This window comes from Zeus faber, assembly GCF_960531495.2.
Source record: "Zeus faber genome assembly, chromosome: 19".
Taxonomy (NCBI): Eukaryota; Metazoa; Chordata; class Actinopteri; order Zeiformes; family Zeidae; genus Zeus; species Zeus faber.
Window position 1 is genome coordinate 4126356 of NC_137206.1, and position 19927 is coordinate 4146282.

General features: G+C 41.4%; 1 protein-coding gene across 1 annotated transcript in view; it reads right to left on the reverse strand.

The window, feature by feature from the left end:
• rbm33a (RNA binding motif protein 33a) overlaps nt 1-16848 on the reverse strand; it is a 50051-nt gene extending 33203 nt beyond the window's left edge. Inside the window, exons 1-5 of the mRNA XM_080020064.1 lie at nt 16714-16848; nt 15013-15088; nt 8541-8589; nt 7231-7307; nt 5773-6052 (exon numbers count right to left, since the gene is read on the reverse strand). Coding sequence (XP_079876190.1) covers nt 5773-6052; nt 7231-7307; nt 8541-8589; nt 15013-15088; nt 16714-16732 — 501 coding nt within the window. The 5' untranslated portion in view covers nt 16733-16848. The remainder of the gene's footprint in view (nt 1-5772; nt 6053-7230; nt 7308-8540; nt 8590-15012; nt 15089-16713) is intronic.
• Between the last annotated feature and the right edge of the window lie 3079 nt (nt 16849-19927).

The following is a 19927-nucleotide window of genomic DNA, read 5'->3' on the forward strand; positions in this document are numbered from 1 at the left end:
ATGCAGAAAACATGCGATCAAGCCATTTCACTTTAAGTTGTTTGTGCTCAGCTGCAGTGAGTTTCTTGTCGTAGACAGAAGCTGGGCTTCATCTTGGTGAGGTGAGGATTTAGCTGAACTTATGTTTAGCTGGTGAGCCTATTCCCCTTACATTCCAACTAACAAACCTAACGCATGCATTTGAGGTAGGTTCGGGGGTGATGGATGTGGACTTGTAGTTTTCCCATGCAGCAGCACTGTGCATCCAAGGCAATAGCTGTACTACCGGGCCCTGTTCTTCTGTAGATCTATCTGTGCTTTTCTCCTTTACATTTCTTTTTACTGTCCTGGTATTGCAGGAAGTTTGTAGAGGTACATAACGATATAAAGAAAACGACATATAGACAAAGATAAACATAGAACATTGCAGCGTCAGACATATATATAGTGAGAGAGTGAATAAAGAGAGATTGATAAGAGGAGAAGGGAGGGAGGGATAAACAATATTTACAATCTTGACAGATAGAATTCTGATTTATACATCTTGCTTATCAGAATAACCAGGGTATGGTGGACCAACCGTCTATATAGTTGATCGACAACCAGTGATTCCGATTCTCCTTCAGGATGGGCTACAGCAGCTTCCTTCGGTGGGAATTGATCCTTCATGCCTAACGTGGTTCCATCAGTTCCCGTACTTTTTTTAAACCAGCTCTTGTGCTTGAAGTCTTCAAACTTCAAAGTCTTTCACCATCTTTTCTGGGGACTCTGTGTTGTTCTCTGGGATCCCAGAAAAGATGAGGTTGTCCCGCATACTTCTGAATTGGATATCAGGGATGGTCACTTTCGTTATCTTGTTTTCTTTCTTTACAACCTCCATCTGCATTGCGAGAGGCTTCACGGAGGTTTTTAGATCTGCGTTGTCTTTTTGCAACTCGCCGACTGTGCGGTGTCTTGGTGAAGCAGACCAAACAAATCCAGCGTACCCAGCTTCTTTCTAATATCATCCACGACACTAACCTCTACAACAGTGGTAGGAAGGTCGTTGGTGTCGGTGGCTGAGTCTTCTTTTTTCCTCTTCGCCGGGTTTACGGTCCTGGTCCTCCTCCATTGCGTACTCATTATAGTACCCATGGATTAAGTCTTTGAGGTCCTCCACTTTGGATTGGCTTAGCACGTTTTGGTTTTTTTTTGCAATTTGGGTTGTTATTTGTCCGAGTTGGAGGGGACTGTCGACATTTCGTTCGTGCAGGCGGGCCATGGCAATGTTGGATCTGTATTCCCTTCCGTGTTCTCGCGAGATCACAGCATGGTCCCATCCAAAATCACTGATCCTGAATTCCACCCTATTGTCATCTCCAATCATAGGCCGATTAGTTTCGGCCTCATTAATGAAAGCTACCCAAACCCTCCTGGCAGGTGGACATCCTTCATTGAACTGAAGGACTCTACAGAAATATCACCATCCTTACTCTGGGAAACAGCAAAGGCAGTTCAAAGCAGTTGTATTAATTCATTCTCCACTCACAAGAAAAAGAAAGGACAAGAATGCCAAAATAAACTACAACTAAGAGACTTGCACTCCCAACAAGCCCACTCAACCACTGTGCAAATCCAAAATGAGATGCAAACAATCAAATCTTGAGTTCACAATATCACCCATCTCAGGAAAATTCCTCACACAACGAACAATAGTGAATCATTTTAAATTTCTTGCTAATCAATTGAAACGTGATAGAGAAAAAAAAACAAAAAACCGTATTACAGCCACCAAAGATCCACAGAGTAGGATAACAAACAAGCAAGCAAGACATCAAAATAACATATTCAGAGACATTTATAACAAGCTATATCACTCAGATAATGAATCAAACATTAACTCATTCCTTGAGGATATCGACCTCCCTAAACTATCCACAGAGCAGGCTACCACATTAGATCAACTGCTGACTCTCGAAAGAACTCAGGAAAGCTCTCCTTTCTGTGCCCAACAATAAATCACCTGGATCAGATGACTACCCAGTGGAATTCTATCAACACTTATGGCCACTTATATGCCCACTATTCATCAGAATTGTTACGAAGATTACGTCAACCTCCACCATGCCTCCACAAATGAATACTGCTCTCATTTTGGTGCTGTGCAAACCTAATAAGGACCCAACCATTAACTCTAGTTATAGACACATAAGCCTAATTAATTGTGATTTAAAGATCATTAGTAAAACACTAACCAACAGAATTGAAAAAGTTATTTCATTTATAATTCACCCAGACCAAACAGGCTTTATCAGGGACAGACAGTCATATAGCAACATGCGCCGTTTATTCAGTCTGATCAGCGTATCTCAAATGACTTAAATGAAGAAAAGATAACTTAAATGCTGTAATTGCTTCTTTAGATGCTGAAAAAAAATTGGACAGAGTTCATTGGATATTTATTTTCTACCCTCAACAAATTTGGCTTTGGAGTCACTCATGCAATGGATCAGAATCCTGTACAACTCTATCTGCTTCTGTCATCACCAATGGTTACACTTCTACTACGCATTTCAGTCTACAATGTGGCACAAGACAAGGATGTCCGCTCTCCCCTTGACTATTGGCCGTCTTCATTGAACCCCTCGTGGCGATAATATCATTGGCATACAAACAGGAAACTCTGTTCACAAATCAGTTTGTATGCAGACAATATTTTGTTGTATTTACAGAACCCAATACCATCCCTACCGGAAGTGTTCAATCTTATATCTAAATGTTCAGCCATACCAGACTCTTAAAATAAACTGGACTAAAACCAGGGTCTAACCACTCAGTGGTAAAGACTGGAATGCTGTAACCCAGAAACTTCCCTTAACCATCACATTATCTAGCTATCTAATGTTTGGGCAACATTAGATAGCTTGGTATTGATATCTCCACTAATATGTTCGATTTGTTTGCCCTTAACTTTACTCCATTGCTCAAATCCATTGAAGAAGAGCTCACTCGATGGAACAACCTACCCATCTCACTAATTGGCAGCGATAGCAGCAGTGAAAATGAACATACTACCAAAAATAAACTATATATTTTCAATGACCCCAGTCCAACCAACAGTAAATTAGTTTAATACTCGAGGCTCTATGATCAATTAATTATATTGGAAACACAAGAAACCCAGAATTAACCAACAACACTACAGAAAAACAAAGACTGTGGAGGCCTAGCAGCCCCAAACTTCATATACTACTACATAGCGAACCATTTTCAATTTATAGTTAAATGGTTACAACCAGAGCAACAATTGAGTCATGGATGGCGAGACACTGAACAAACATAATGTCAGGAGTTAATCATTATCTGATCTCCCATTCCTCACTGAATTTATGAAGAAACATAATTGCTTTAAAAAAAAAACAAAAAAAAAAACAACATTCATAACAACTACTCTGTCAGCCTGGTGGAGATTCAACAAACTCAGTGGTTACACTCGTTTCCAAAAAAATCTAATTAACAAACAACATCCTACAACCACCTCCAATGATTGAGCATCTAAATCATATAGGTACCGTATTTTCGCGACTATAAGGCGCATATAAACGTCTTTTTTTTTCCTCAAAATGTGCGGCGCGCCCTATAGTGCGGTGCGCCCTATGTGTCACTGTTCGACTAAAAGCAGTAACGCTAGCGGAAGAAATGAAAATTGAACATTTTCAAGGAGGTCCGTCGTGGTGCTTTCGTTTTATGAAACGGGGCCATTTTTCCATCCGGACCAGGACTACAGTAGCGCAGCAACGTCCGGCGGATTATAATGAAAAGCTGGCGAGCTTCCACTCCTACTGCAGCAAACACATCGCCGACAAACGCATCCAGCCAAGCCACATCACCAACATGGACGAGGTGCCGCTCACTTTCGACATCCCGGTGAATCACACGGTGGAGAAGAAGGGGACCAGCACGGTAGCGATACGCACAACGGGGTATGAAAAGGCGTCGTTTTCTGTTGTGCTTGGCTGCCACGCAAATGGACAGAAACTGCCGCCTATGGTGATTTTTAAGAGAAAGACTTTGCATAAAGAGACTTTTCCAGCTGGAGTCGTTATTAAGGCAAATGAAAAGGGCTGGATGGATGAGGAGATGATGAAAGAGTGGCTGAGGGAGGTGTATGTAAGGAGACCAGGTGGTTTTTTCCACGCATCACCGTTAATCTGTGACTCCATGCGTGCCCATCTCACAGCCGATGTGAAAAACAAGGTGAAACAAATGAACGCTGTGCTTGCTGTTATTCCGGGAGGTCTGACAAAGGAACTTCAACCGCTCGACATCGGTGTGAACCGGCCGTTCAAAGTAAGGCTGCGAGCGGCGTGGGAGCGATGGATGACCGACGGAGACCACAGTTTCACGAAAAGTGGAAGGCAGCGCCGGGCAAGTTACGCCACAGTTCGCGGATGGATTGTAGATGCTTGGGCTAACGTGTCTGCTGGCACTGTTGTTCGAGCTTTCCCAAAAGCCGGCATCATTTCCGAGGAGCCGCACGGCACGGAAAGTGACTCTGACAGCGAAGAAGGGGAAACTGGCATGTCGGATTTAGCGCAGCTGTTTAATTCAGAAACAGAGGATGATGACTTCGATGGGTTTGATTAATACTTTGTAATAAATACATGAATAAAGCACAAACACTCAGTTTTGCTCTGGCTCTATTTTTAAATACGCAGTAGAGGTATTTAAACGTAGTAGAGGATATGTACCGGTATATAAAACCCGCGCCCTATAATCCGGTGCGCCTTATGTGTGTGTTAAATTTTAAATACAGTAATGGCACACATAACTGAGACTGCGCCTTTTAGTACGGTGCGCCTTATGGTCGTGAAAATACGGTAATTTGAAATATCCCTTTCCAGAATATCCATATCACAGCCTTTACCAAACATGCACTGAGAATGAGACCTCAACCAGGTCTGCGTGTACTGCTGTTAGATGTTTTTCGGATACTTTTTTGGTGCGAAAATTATAATAATCCCTACAAAAACAACAGGTTTCTCACACTTCCCGACATAACCCTAACCCTAATAACAATAACAACAATAACAGCCTCAAGCGGCAATTGTCAGAGTCCAAGCAGAGTAGCTTTGGATAAGCTATCACTTTAATGCCATTTATAGTCCAAGATAGAAGCACGCAGGACATCCAAATGTTTACTGATTGTCAGATATTTGAGTTAGCTCCAGTGAATGCAGCCATGTTTAACATCTATCTCTTGGTGCACTGTCGACATTACCACCAATATGTATGCTCATCAGCCATTGTTAACCCTGTCTGATTGATTCTGAAATCTGATTTCCTATATTGTTGGAGCATTGTGAAAAGATGAAACTGAATTGAAGACAAACACTGGATGACATATTGTTGTTTACAGATTGCTATAACGCCAATGGATAACTTTTTGTCAGCCCAGTCCAAATATGAAGTTTGGTGACAATTGGATAAAGGCTCCAAAATTTGGTGTCTTGAGTTTGCAGGGTTTTGTGATTCAAAGAAAAGATTTGGGAAGAAAATAGTTCTGTATTCAGAGCACCTTATAAAACCTTATTTATCCTTGCGTTAGGATAACGATGCAGAAACTTCCAATCACAGGTTAAGGAAAAACAAAAACAAATAAAATGAAGCTCTTTGAACCAAATAGCAAAATCTGGAAGTGAGCTGGTTCTTGACGGAAGAGTATGCACCTTTTAAATGCAACTTAAATAATCTACTTAAAATGGTAAGTCAACTACTTGCAGAATTTGCAAGACTGAGTGTGCATAGACTGACCTGGAACTCTCCGTCGAGGGGCTCGTTGATCTGGATGTCCAGCACCTCGTCCTGGTAGCCGTCTGCCAGCTCCGCGGTGTCCTCCATCTGGTCCTCGGGGACGTTGGGGTCCTGGGGCGCGTGGCCGTAGCTGTCCGGCTGGTAGCCCCCACCTTCCTGCTCCACATCCGCCCCATGAAAGCCCCCTGGCCCCGGGGTCAGCACGTCGTCCACGTAGCCGTCCTGCTGCTCATAGGACGCTCCCAGGCTGAAGGTGGCGTTGAAGCTAATGTCCTGCGTGCTGGAAAACACACGTTCAGAGAGAGAGAGAGAGAGGGGTTATAAGTGTTCTGGGAGCAGCACGAACACACACACACACACACACACACACACACACACACACACACACACACACACACACACACACACACACACACACACACACACACACACACACACACACACACACACACACACACAGAGAGAGAATGTGAAATGTTGATAAACGTTTGTTTATTTTTAGGTTTGTTGTATTTTGCCTTTTTTTATATTTTAATTACTTTATCATTTTGGCTATTTATTCTGTAGGCTACATTCATGAGAGAATGTGTCTGAAAGTCTAAAATATTTTGAGAGTAAAAATGTTTTGATGGTTTGGAGCCTCAATGTGGACAAGTTGGAACTTATTTGTTCAGTTGTAGATTTTTAACTTAAAAACAGTTAATCACAGCTTAAAGGAGAAATAGAAAACTTTCCAGGTGGTATTAGTGTTTGCGCTGCTGTCGCAAAGACAACCGGATTGCTTTAAGTTTTCCTCAGAGCGCTCTGTGAAAATGATCAACACACTTTGGAAATAAGAGAGAAGAAAGAAGCGTGTTCACTGAAGAGTTAGATTAAAATTGTCACAATTTTTGTTAAATTTTATTTCATTTGGTTGTGCAATCAGACATATCCATGGACGCTTCATTGAACGCTTTGGCTCGCTGCTACGATACATCAACGACGCCGTCATTTTCGAACGGGCAAGACTGGGCTGTAAACAAATACAAGTCAACAGGGGCCAGCTGCCTTTTTTCTGGATTAAAACACTATAATGTTTATATTCCTCAACAGATTTCAATGAGTCGTTCGTAGATTCAAGGGTTTATGATCCACCTGGAGTACACTCCTCCAACGCCCGCTATTTCCTCTAATGGTTGCACATTGGTTGATGCACTTTCTGTGACGCACCGCCGTAAATCCATTATTTTTACAGGGATTCGTACTCGGTGGCAGTCCGAATGCACAGTGAAATTGAGGCCCTTAGGGAACCCATCCAAATGCTGATGGTCTCATTTTTTTTTTTTGCAATTACACTGTGCAATCAACATTAACTTCATAATGAGAAGTAAAAGCAAAAAAGTTGTCTATTGCTTTTTTAACACTTATATTCATTAGTAATATCACTATCATACGACTGTGCGGGCGTGGTCAGCCTACCTCATATTGTGATTGTCCTCTTCGTCACTTTGCAGCAGGTCATCGTTTAGTTCTTCATCCGACACTTCTGAGGGATTCTGGGGAAGAGAAGTACATCATCAGACCTGTTTGTTCCAGATATAAGTTCCACGTGGTTCTTCCTAGAGCAGAGGCTCCTCTGGAAAACCCAAAGTGCTCCCACAAATTCGCCGATGAGCCGAGTGGAGCCTGGAACGTCAACTTGAAAGTTCTCTCATTGGGACATATTTTTTCTACTTGTATTTTAGATTTTTCAGAGCAGCTTGACGCGGCCGACACCTCAGACCTAAAGCATGATATAGGCCTTATATACTGTAGGTCTGGAAATATCGTGGACTGCAGATCTACTTGCGCGTGTGTGTGTGTGTGTGTGTGTGTGTGTGTGTGTGTGTGTGTGTGTGTGTCTCTCTTCAGCCCACAGGGATGCTCTATTCCCATGTGGTGAGGACAATCTGGGCAGGTTAAGGGAGTTCTTCCCCGTCCGCCGTCCTTCACATCAGTAAACTTCCCTCCCGTGGAGCCTCCACCTGCCACCACTCACTGTCCACAACATGCACCACTTGCCACTTACATTTCCCGTTTCTTTTATATTAAACTTAAACAGCCAATCAGAGGCGAGGGTGTCAAACAAGATCATATGGTTAAAAAAAAAAAAATTTAATTTCATCTTACTACATTTTGGAAACTGGAACATTCATATGAAACAGTCATTCAATGCATTTGCGTTTTGCATGTGATCCTCTGTTTGCTGTTTCCATTCCATGTCCGCCTTCCCCACCAAGAACGCAAAGACGGCACGCAAAAGAGGGGAGAGGCAGCGGCGGTGAATCAGTAAAAGCGGTGTAGCTGGTTGGGATCAGTCAACTGTCACTATGGATGAACATTCGGAAAAAAAGAACAAAAAAATACATATAGAAAACAACAAATTGCTGGATCAGAAGAGGAAAAACTTTGGAGAAAAGGAAGTAACTCAAAAGGAAACGGACGCAGTAAAAAAAGAAATAAAAAAAACAAAACGATGGCGTTTCTAGCGAAATTCCACCAACACAAAGCATCTGATGGATCGACACTTTAAGAAACCCTAGATACCATGGAGGACGTGGTGAGGCTTTAACAACCTGCTTTGTGGTCCAACTTAACCACCATAAGAGCTGACCCAAGTATGATAGGAAGAAAATATAGACCATCATACTTCCATTTCCACATGCATCCATTTTATGAACTTTCGCTGCATTGTTCAACACCAGGGCTCCATCCAGGAGCAGATATCGTTAGTAGTTTTGTTGTCTTACCTTCTTAGCAGTCAGCCAATCGTCATCCAACAAATCTTCCTCCAGATCACTACGAGGGAAAACAATAACGGTCAGCAAGGCTTCTATAATCCATTAACATATCAGTCCTTCTCTACATCAATTCAAATTGTGTAAAAGCCGCAGTGATCTAGTTTTAATTTCAGGTAAAATATTATTTGAACAGGGCATGCAATGTGAACATTCTTTTCAACAACCATAACCTTGGACAACCATTTTGTTAATTCCGTGTTCACAAAAGCCACCCATATATTAGCCTCGCCCACATTCTGGGCCTGCCTCCCTGATTGGTCGAGGGTTTTCTTGGAACTAATCTCCGACAGTACCGTAGACAGGGGAGTACAGACACGGAGACAAATGAATACTCACAAATCTTGATAAAATTATACCCATTTAAATATAAGCAAATATAAACAACCCCCTCAACCAACAATTAATACAGTTTTCACAAACTGCAGTAAGGATAAACAGACTAGAACAGTCTTAGTTCACAAGTTACACAATCACCGCATCACAATCTTTTGTTGTAGGTCATCCAAGAGATGTTTGCAGTTCTGAGCCATTTCCTGTTTTTCTCTTTCACTTCCTCATCTAACCACCGCACATTTGGGACGTAGGACTCTCCAAGCTGCCACGCCCACCCAACGTGAAATAACATTACATTTCTTTGCTCAATCACCTTTTTTGTGACCGAATGAGTGAGTCAGATATCTGTTTAGTTTGAGCGGTCGTCATGTTCCCTTTCATGGCGCATTATTGATGCTAGCGCATAGCATCACCACATCACCCATTATCTGACGGCTCTGTGGAATACAGGTACTCCTTACTTAACGACCGACTTCCATTCCGTTCCTTGGACCAGGTTGTTAAGCGAATCGGTCGATAAGAGAGGACCGCGATATTTCACGGTAAGGGGGCGTTGCTGGTATATATAGTGTACATATATATAGTGTAATTTATTTATTTATTTATTGTTATACTAATGTTTCTGTTGCAATGTAGCTTGAATAAGATTCTCCCTTGTAAGTCGCTTTGGATAAAGGCATCTGCTAAATGACTAAATGTACATAGTATATATAGTGTATGTAGTATATATAGTGTATATAATGTACATAGTGTATATAGTGTATGTAGTGTATATATAGTGTACATAGTGGATATAGTGTATGTAGTGTACACAGTGCATATAACATATATAGTGTATAGTGCATATAGCGTATAAAGTACATATAGTGTATGTAGTATATATAGTGCATACAGCGTAGTGTATATGGCATATAGGGTGTATATAGTGTATATAGCGTATATAGTGTTGTGTATATAGCATAAATAGTGTATATAGTATATATAGTGTATATAGCATATATAGTGCATATAGCGTATATAGTATATAATGTGTATAGTATATATAGTGTATATAGTGAATATAGTACATAAAGGGTGATGCTCGATGAGATGCTTGACACTGAGATGCATGGTATTGTACGCAGTGTCCAATACAGACTGGTCAGAGAGCTGATCATAAGGTTGTTAAACAGGTAGGTCATTAAGTGAGCAGTACCTGTACTCTATTCTGATTGGTCAGTAGCAGCGATTAGTGGGCAGTTGTTTCTGAATAATGCATGCTGAGCTGTTAATAACCACGTGGTCACAGGCCTGATTTCACATCCCTCACACCACTCTGCCTACTTGCACGAGCAGTGGCCTGGACAGTCAGACGGCCGGTTCCTTTGTCGGATTTGGAGTTAAAAAAAAAACAAAAAACAAAAAACAAAAGTGTCTCACCAGCAGTGAGAGGCTAAACTAAGTAACAAGCAGGAAATGTTCCATCTGTGTACAGCTCATTATCCCGCGTGCAAGGAGACAAAGTTTAAAAGGATAACGGGAAGAGAGGAGCGAAGCCTCAAGGCTGAAGAAGCGAGTGATTGTCCAGAAGATCAACGGTTCAAGCTGAAGCAGCTGCGGTGGTTTGGGCCAGACGAGTCCTTTGGCTAAAGACCAGTTCAAGTCTACTGTAGGTGGTTATCTGAGCGAGGAGACGCCTTAATGACTAAGCTACAATAATTATTTTATATTGACCATTGATCCGTGTTTCATCCGCCAGCATTCTGTCGTTTTGGGTCGATGAGCTTCCTGTGTTGAATATTTGTAGAGTTTTAGCCTCTCTTTGTGTTTTTGACCTGATAACAGAGATTAACAACGTTATTGGGCCATTTAATATATCCGTGTTTAGATTCTGTACATTTTAGATTAAACCACTGCATTTTCAAGGGGAACTCACAAACTTTAAAGGGGCGATTGTGTTGCCGTGGGGCCAGTTTTGTTGCCGTGGTGATATTCCACAATGCAGCGCGTGAGCGCGGAGCTCGCTCGGTGCATTTTCATTTTGGCCTCCTGACCACATACGATCTTTGTTTGTCCGACAGCGAAGCTGCATTGACTTCCAGTCGTGGATGTTGGAAAAGTAAGTCCTTGAGGGGAAACGGGGAGTTTTTCCTGGTGAAGAGGATCTGAGAAACAGAACAGCTCTGAGCGCCGATGCAACTCTGTCATAAATTAGGCACAAATTCAAGTCTGAACAAAAGATTAAAAATAATAACCGTCTGGTCGATAACCTTCCGTTTGACTCCAGCACCAACGCAGCCTGTGGGCGCTTTGCACCAAATTGTGCAAATCAAACTTTCTAACACGTTGATGAGTAAAACTTTGGCATTAATGCTAAAAGGGGAAAAATGAATACAACTAATAAGTATTGTTTTTAATAGATGAAGCAGCTTCACCACAAAAACGTATAAAGTTGTTCATCTGGGAGTGATGAAAAAAACCAAAATGAAGAACCTAAAAAAAACCCTCCCAAATTCTAATAAGACAGGTCTCACCGCCACGGATCAGATATGAACTTTCTTTAATGTTGCCTTTTCCGTCTGTAATGCAACTGTGTTTTTGTCTCCCAAAATAAATTATTTTTGAGCGGCAAATGGTTTCTGTACAAATGTTGAACGCCGTCTGCTCACACAGTTCACACATTACAAAACAACTGGATTATAGATGATAGATAGATTTACAGCAGGGCTCCAGGGTGCGACCAAACATCTGTCAAGCACGACTAAATATTTTCATTGGCAGGTCTGAAAAAAAAAAAAACCCAACAACAACAAAAAAAAAAAAAGATAAAAATATTTTTTTAACCAACACCAACTTGGTGTGCAGACTTTTGGCTTTGAACAAATATTGTAAACAGCCTATTTTCCGTAGATTATTTTGTCAGCTGTAGCGGGATTTTATATATATCTTGCACGTGCCATGCAGGTCTGTGTGGAAACGGTGTTAAACGTTAAAATGCGACTCTGTCGACACTTGGACCCCTGGATCGATCTAAGTGCACCACGAACCGGTTGACGGCCCGATTCTAAAGTCAGGTTGACGCAAGCTTTGCTGCAAATTCTAATTTAGTATAAAGGAAGCTGCTTCGGACGAACCACTGATCTCACACTACAAGTCATGTTCCTTTCAACATAATTATTGATTTTGGTTTGGAGACATGGGGAAGGCACAGTGGACTGGACGTCGCTGCCCCTCCATCACACGATCCACCGTCCTGATCCGTGGCGGAGCGGGACACGCCCCTTATTTCATACAAGTCAAACTAACAAAAACACACAGATCTAAAATAAAAACACAGAAACCGCGCCAGTTGTGATTTAGGTTATGTTTTTCATTTTCCATGCAAGTAAAAAAACTAAAGAAACCAAATTAATCTTAAATCTTTCAAAAATCCCTGCTCGGCCCGAACCCTACGCTGCACCTCAACGTGCCGGTCAGAGCTCCAACCGGTGATGGTGTTGGAGCGCTCTAAACGGCAGAAGAGGCCACACGGTTGTGGTAACACACTGAGGTTCATTGTTCCTTTTTGCTTCTGTGGAACAGACAACCAAATACGCCTGCCTCCGCGCTCTCTCCCCCGACTCTGTCTCGCCACACGCGCCAGAGCGTGCACGCGCACCTGGTCCCGAGGCGTGTGCCCCGCCCGCAGTAAAACACATTATCAATGACAATTAACCATACTCCAACGCATCCAGGGTCATTATAGTATACGATAAATTACTATATCAGAACCACAATATATGAGATATTATATCAAAATGGCATGAAGTAAGAAAAATAACTTGGTAGTCTCTGGTCTTTTATAAAATATATACATTTGGTAAGCACTTTTACAGAATTGGCTTATTTTAATTTATAACGGAAAATGAATATCAAAATTAATCAAATGTTAAGAACTGTATCAGATTGCATTGTACCCAGTCGTTCCGCATTAAAATGTATCCTTCCCAAATTGTATCGTAGCCCATGTATCTAGATCATATACATACACACACACACACATTACATTTACATTTAGTCATTTAGCAGACGCTTTTATCCAAAGCGACTTACAATTGTTCAAACGCTGACGGACGCAGCCATCAGGAGCAATTAGGGGTTAAGTGTCTTGCTCAAGGACACTACAGCATGCTAGCAGGAGGAGCCTGGGCTCGAGCCAGCAACCTTTGGATCACTAGACCACCAGCTCTACCGCCTGAGCCACCATCCCCACACACACACACACACACACACACACACACACACACACACACACACACACACACACACACACACACACACACACACACACACACACACACACACACACACACACACACACACACACACACACACAATTATTATTATTATTATTATTATTATTATTATTAATTTAAAAAAAAAAATTTGGAGCACCAATGCAACTTGGTTGCATTGGTGCTCCCAACTTCAAAAGCAAAGATTTAGGAGCACCCAGCAAAATGTAAGAAGCACCAACAATACATATAGAATTTTTTTTATTGATAAAAAACGAAGATCTAACAGTACGGTTCACAATTAACATTGCCAGTGAAAGTCGTCTTAAAAACGCGTGGTAGGCCACCGCTGGGGCTTTACGCAACATCCTGGGGCCAGGACTTAAAATTTGGCCTCCTGGCTCTGTCCCTCTTCCATCCATCTCTCTTCACCGCGACCAAGGAATTGAACGCCTGCAGAGGAGGACCCTCTACAATGATTCAAATCAGATCTTCAACTGTGTCGGGCTTAAAAAACAGATCTGATGTTCGACTTTCTGCGCTTCAGTGCAGAGAACGCCCTCTGACGCTGTGGCGAGGACACAGGAAGGACCAACCTGATTCTTATCAGAGGAAGGATGTTCCAAAGCCAAAGTTATTTAAATGTCATGGTCAGGGTCGAGGCTTTCAGTGGCAGCATAATTCTAACTATTGTATATGTAAATATTGTAATTGTAAGTCTAAAATACATTGATCAAACTAATTGTAAAAGTTATATTGCATACAGCCTACCTTTAAATGCCTGCAATATGGTTCCTGTGTGCTGAGCTCATGTTTGATTGGTTGGAATGGTCACTGTCAGCTCACAAGGCACATACTGGGTGAACAAACTACTGAATGTACAGAGGGAATCATCAGCTGGAGACCCGGCAGTTGACTGAGACTCTTCAAGTCAGTCTTTTTTTTTTGTTGTCAGTCCGTTTACGTTACAATAACAGGATGAAGGAGAGAGCGTTCAAATATGCACAGGGAGAGCCATCCCTGTTCCTCCAAATAAAACAACTAAACACTGTGTTTTCAGTTTGTTTCATTTGGAGGAAGGGGGACGAGGCACGGAGGGAGGGGGCACGAGTCCCTGTTCCTCCCTCCCATCTCAATTAAAAGTTGGCACACCAGTGCCACCAATGTAAAAATTCAGCCTGGATCCCTGTATTGATTCCATTATGGTATTTTAATCTAAAATTCAAGGGAATTTCTAGCCAGTGTCAGAAGTGTTGCAACAAATAATGTGCCAATTTGTTTTTAAATTTGGCATAATTTTGACATCCAGCCCTGCTGACTCCCAAAATATTGGTGAATGATGTGAGCTTGTTGTTTTGCAGCGGATTTTCTCAAAATGTTTGGATGTGCCTTTTTCATGTAGCAATCCAGGAATTGGAAAAAATTGCAAATCAAAGAAAACTACTTCCAATGAAGAAAGAGTGATGCCATCTGGGGCTTTACGCAACTTGAACGTGAACTAGAAATGGTTCAGTATCACATTTTTTTTTTAAATATATAAATACCAGAGACATAAGAATAATGCTTAATTAATAATGCTAACGCTTTTGCTTTGGTTCCAGTAACTCTATAAAATAAACTTTCAGTTCAACAGAGTAAGCACCAAATAAAATAGGTTCTGTGACTATGTGACGTAGGCTCTCTCTTATTATTATAAATACTGCAAAGATTGGGTTGAATTTGCATTGGCTATTTCGATTTCCTGGAAAGGGTGGAATTTTAAGGGCTTTTAATCGTTACAGTGGAACAGAGTGATATGCAACTCAGGCTGAACAAGAAAACAAAGTAGAAGATACCTCTCCAAGTCGTCATCTTCCCCCCTTCTTCTGCGAGACCTCTCGGCGCCCGGCTTCTCATACTCAAAGTCATCACCTGCAACACAAAGCTGTGTTTAAGAACATGTTCACAAAGATAGCTGCACAAACTATACTCCATACATAACTCTAGGCCACTGGCATCTTCCAGAAGCTTCCACATAGGGAACAATTTCAAGATCCTTTGAAATAAGATTATCTGCCTGAATCGTGTACAACCTTCCCATGAGCATTTGAGTTGACTGAATTTATATGATTGTAGTTGTGTCTACAGGGTGTTGTCTGAGGACTGTTGGGAAACTGGTGAATTGTACCCTTTGAGGGATGTTCAAGTAATGATATTAGGGCTGGGCGATAATGACAAGATCAAATACCGAAATATTTTGTTTGATACCTCAATGCCGACAACTTGCCAATCTTTTGGGTTGACTATTAGTGGTTTCATTAGATATTTAAACACCAGAAGTAGCTGGGAACCAATCATTAGTAATGTGGAGGTTATGACCATTGATTAGAAGAGTCTATGATGTTCATAAAATGACTTTACTGTACTGCTCCTTAAAGACAACATTTAACTATATCACCATGCTATCAGAAGCGCAATGATACACCAGATCTCGTCTCATACACAAAACCGGTTCTCTTCCTCTAGCTGTACCGGCCGAGCCGAGCCAGAATGTGTGGTTAGGTTCGAACCGAAACTAAATCAGTGGTTCTCAGCAAGGGTCCATCAAGAGGTTTCATGGGGTCCCCAGCAAAATGATTGATAGTTAAACTTCACTGTTATTTCCAAGAGGCGAGCACCGCTAGGGAATGTTGATTAATGTTGTTTGGACCCTAGGCTGTTTGAACCCTAGTTCCACAGTGACCTCCCTGACTAGGGTAGAGACACTAACTCAGATTCAACAATAAAAATCTGCTCGGATTGGATCGCAGAGACTAAATCTGCTCAGTTAGACCAAACTGATGCTCGTGGACGTGGAGGAGGTTTAGATCTTCCCTGGATTAGACCAAGACCACAGAGGGACGTTAAAACGTCTTCATGAAGCTGGTGATGGTTTTGTCAGCACAGTAACAACGATATGAGACTTGTCGATATGAGTCTCATATCGGGCAATACATAGATATGACATCAATTTTGTGACAGGAGACTACATATTATCTGGGATTTTGATTACGGTAATGCGACGATTACTAGAATGAAAGCACCAACGGTCATACCTAAACACCGTCAAATAACACAAATCTGGGTAGTTCAACATATACATTTACATATATTATAGATTTGGTTTTATCAGTATCGCCCAGGGCTTCTGTCAGTTGTATCCATTGAGGTTTGTCTTGGAATTATTCCATAACTGCTGGCTGGTGTGCGCAGCCAGGAGGCTAACGAGCCTGCGGGGCGAGGTTCTGGTTACTCCACCACGTTGACGCGGATACGAACTAACCCATAACAACACGTCGAAAACGAGTTCTTGAACCGAGAATAAACATTTAAGACCGACACAGAGGGAGATCGTTGTACGATTTAGCTCACTCGTATGTCAGCTCCGTTAGCCACGAAGATAATCTCTCTGTGAAAGCCACAGCGGCGCGGCCTAACTCGGCTGCTTATTGTTAGCCTGTTAGCTCCAGCAAGCTGGCGAAGCCGAGTTACCCCCGACAAAACCCAACGTTACGGACCTAGGGTGTGGGCCTCCATGTCTCCCGGTGTCTCCCGCGGCGGGTCTACTGCTGGAACCCGCGGTGCATGTGTTCAGGACGGGGGGTTCCTTCAAAAAGCAGCAGAACGCGTCGCTAGCTACGAAGCTAGCGGTCTGCTGCTGCACTGCGGGAGCGGAGAGGGAACATGGCGGCGCGGCGCGGCGCGGTGCATTGTGGGAGGGTAGAGTCTGGTCCCTGGTCCTGGAGCGGTTCATGTTCAGTGAAACGGGGCGGGAAACTCAGAGCGGAACTGAAGAACCGATCCTGGATCTGCTGCTGTGGAGAACACTGCGATGTTGACAGGGACTGACTGCTCGGATAGTGTTGTTGTTTATGTGGATTATTGTCAATGTTATACATACTTTATACACAATATACATAAGTGTCTATATCATGTATATTATTCATGTATATTTGCATACAATGTATATTGTGTTTATATATGTACTGTATATATAAATATATACATAATAGAGATAGATAGCTAGATAGATAGATAGATAGATAGATAGATAGATAGATAGATAGATAGATAGATAGATAGATAGATAGACAGATAGATAGATAGATAGATAGATAGATAGATAGATAGATAGATAGATAGATAGATAGACAGATAGATAGATAGATAGATAGATAGATAGATAGATAGATAGACAGATAGATAGATAGATAGATAGATAGATAGATAGATAGATAGATAGACAGACAGATAGAACAGTGCTGTCTGCTTGAGTCATGAATGCAAACCATGTAATATACATGGTTTGCAAATAGATATATATTTAATGTATATCTATATCTGTCTCTTTCCAGTGTTATATTCTTATTAATATATCGAAATATCAATATATTCCTATTTTGTCTAATTTCGGTTGAAACGTTGCCACTTTTCCGGTCCGTACAGGGGGCGTGGCTTGCTGTCAGGTGATGTTTCTCTCTACGCTGATTGGCTGCTGCGGGGAAAAGCCTCAGATCTGCCTGGCAACACGGGCCAAACGGGCAGAGCACAGGAAGTGACGAAGCACTACAGGTGTACTATGAATTAAATGGCGGCCATTCACATGAAGCGGTTGACTGTTTAATGTGTTTTTAAGATATTTTGCACTTTTTAAAAATGCGTTATTGTGAAGTGTTGGAGTTCAAATGGCGGCAAACGGTCAGTTTTGTCCGTTTTTTGTTGTGGTGCCATGGAAAGTCCTGCTGAGTTTCTACAGAAACTGTCGTTTCAGACACTACATTTAAACCGCTGATTGTTTGCATTGTATTTTATATTATTAAAGTTTCAATTATTGTATTTTATATTATTATATTTTATAGCACAACTCGCTCCTTATCAGTTAATTTCAATTGGCACTTGACACATGATGGTTGAATGATTTATTGGCGGAGAACCTGCAGTAACGTAGTTGACGACGTAGCACGCTGTTATCAGCAGCTGCCACCTTGTACAGGTATGTTAAAAACAGAAATATTTTAGAAAGATTATTCTGACAATAATATACAAACGAAGGAAAAGCGTCAAATGAAGGCGAACGTATGAACTGTTATTGTACTTCTGGACTGATTCCAGATGGATGATGCTTGACTCATCACTCAGTTCACATTGGAATGGCTTCAGCCGTTCATTGTATATTATGGACCTCTCCATGTCTAAAGGGTATTTCCACAGCAAGGCATCATTAAACACATTCAGTCGATGAATGCGGTGCAGATTAAGTCTCTCTGTAGCTCCAAAGAAGTATAGGTTTCTGACCAGGTTTAGGCCTCCTGTTTGCCCTGTTTGGTTTGGAATAACCACCTCTCTGGACTGGTAGAGAGCTGCTGGTGAGCTACTTTTAAACCTGCAGGTAAGAAGCATCTGCAGAGGAGACACCTGGGGTGGAATGTACCTTTTAAACCAAGGTTTTGGGTTTTCACAGTTTATTCATTCATTTATTCAACAACACAAAACAGAGAGTGAAGCACAGCCACAAGCTGCACCAAGGCTGAATAACAGCCATAAAACACACCGAGTGCACCATGTGAAGTGTTTTTTATTTAACCTTCAGTGTGTTCCAGCCACACCCTGTTTCGCATTCACACAACATGGAACAAGTTCCATGAAATAAGCAGCACAGACATTGTCAACCGTGGGTTTGCAATGTGGGGTCACTTGAAAAGCACATAGGTTCGCAGGACATTAGAAAGACTGATGTAATGATATTTTATATATTTTTTTAATTAGAGAAAAAAGTTTGACTTGTGTAATATTTCCCATATAATCCATCTGGATACTCAAATTCACGTCAAACAGTTTTTGCAATGTGGAATATCTACACTTTTTTAAAATGTACAGAAAAAAACATCTTATTTGGCCTCAGTATGTTGTTTGGTGTCCTGAATGTGAATTGTAAAGCATTAGATTAGTGGAGCGGCTTCAAATAATTAATTGTTGAGTGAGATGATTTAAGCAACATTTTCAGCCATCCCATAATGAGGGGTGGATTAAATGGAATGATGGCAAGAGGAAGTTATTTTTTTGTGAGGATTTTGGTATTTGTACTCAAGTTAATTCTTATTTATCTTTTTTATCAATATGGTCTACATTGAATTTAAATCCGTTATGTATGATTTGGAGACAAAAAGTAAGTCGTGTTGATTTGAATAGACAGACATATTGCAGTGTTAGCAGCACCCACCAGAACAAATAGGCAATAAAAACTAAAATAATAATTAGAAAATACAATCCACTTTGGAAATATGCAAAAGAAATAAACAATTGTCAAAATACAAAAAACCTCCAAAATCAACAGGAAACCCTTGTATAGACAATTTGAAGCGTAAAATCATTAAAGAAAGATGGTTGGATTATTTTCTATCAGAAATAAGTAAAGAATATTTACAGTTTATTCAACGTTTTTGCTTTTTTTTTTTTCCTCCGAGTCACAGTTTAGACCCAAGGTCCTGGATCCGTACCCCGCCATCACCTACCCCCGTCCTGCACGCTCTCATCCAGGACACCGTGATCCAACCTAGTTTAAAAATTTATCTCAAACTTTAAGAAGCTGTTTCCTCAGAACCTGCCTACGAGTTATATGTAACCTACACTGATTTTCATTTATTTTCCTGCTCGCGTCAAGCTACAACACGTGAGCTCTTCCGTTGGAATAATCGCTGCTTTTGTTGGAATTCAAAATGGTGCTTAATCTTT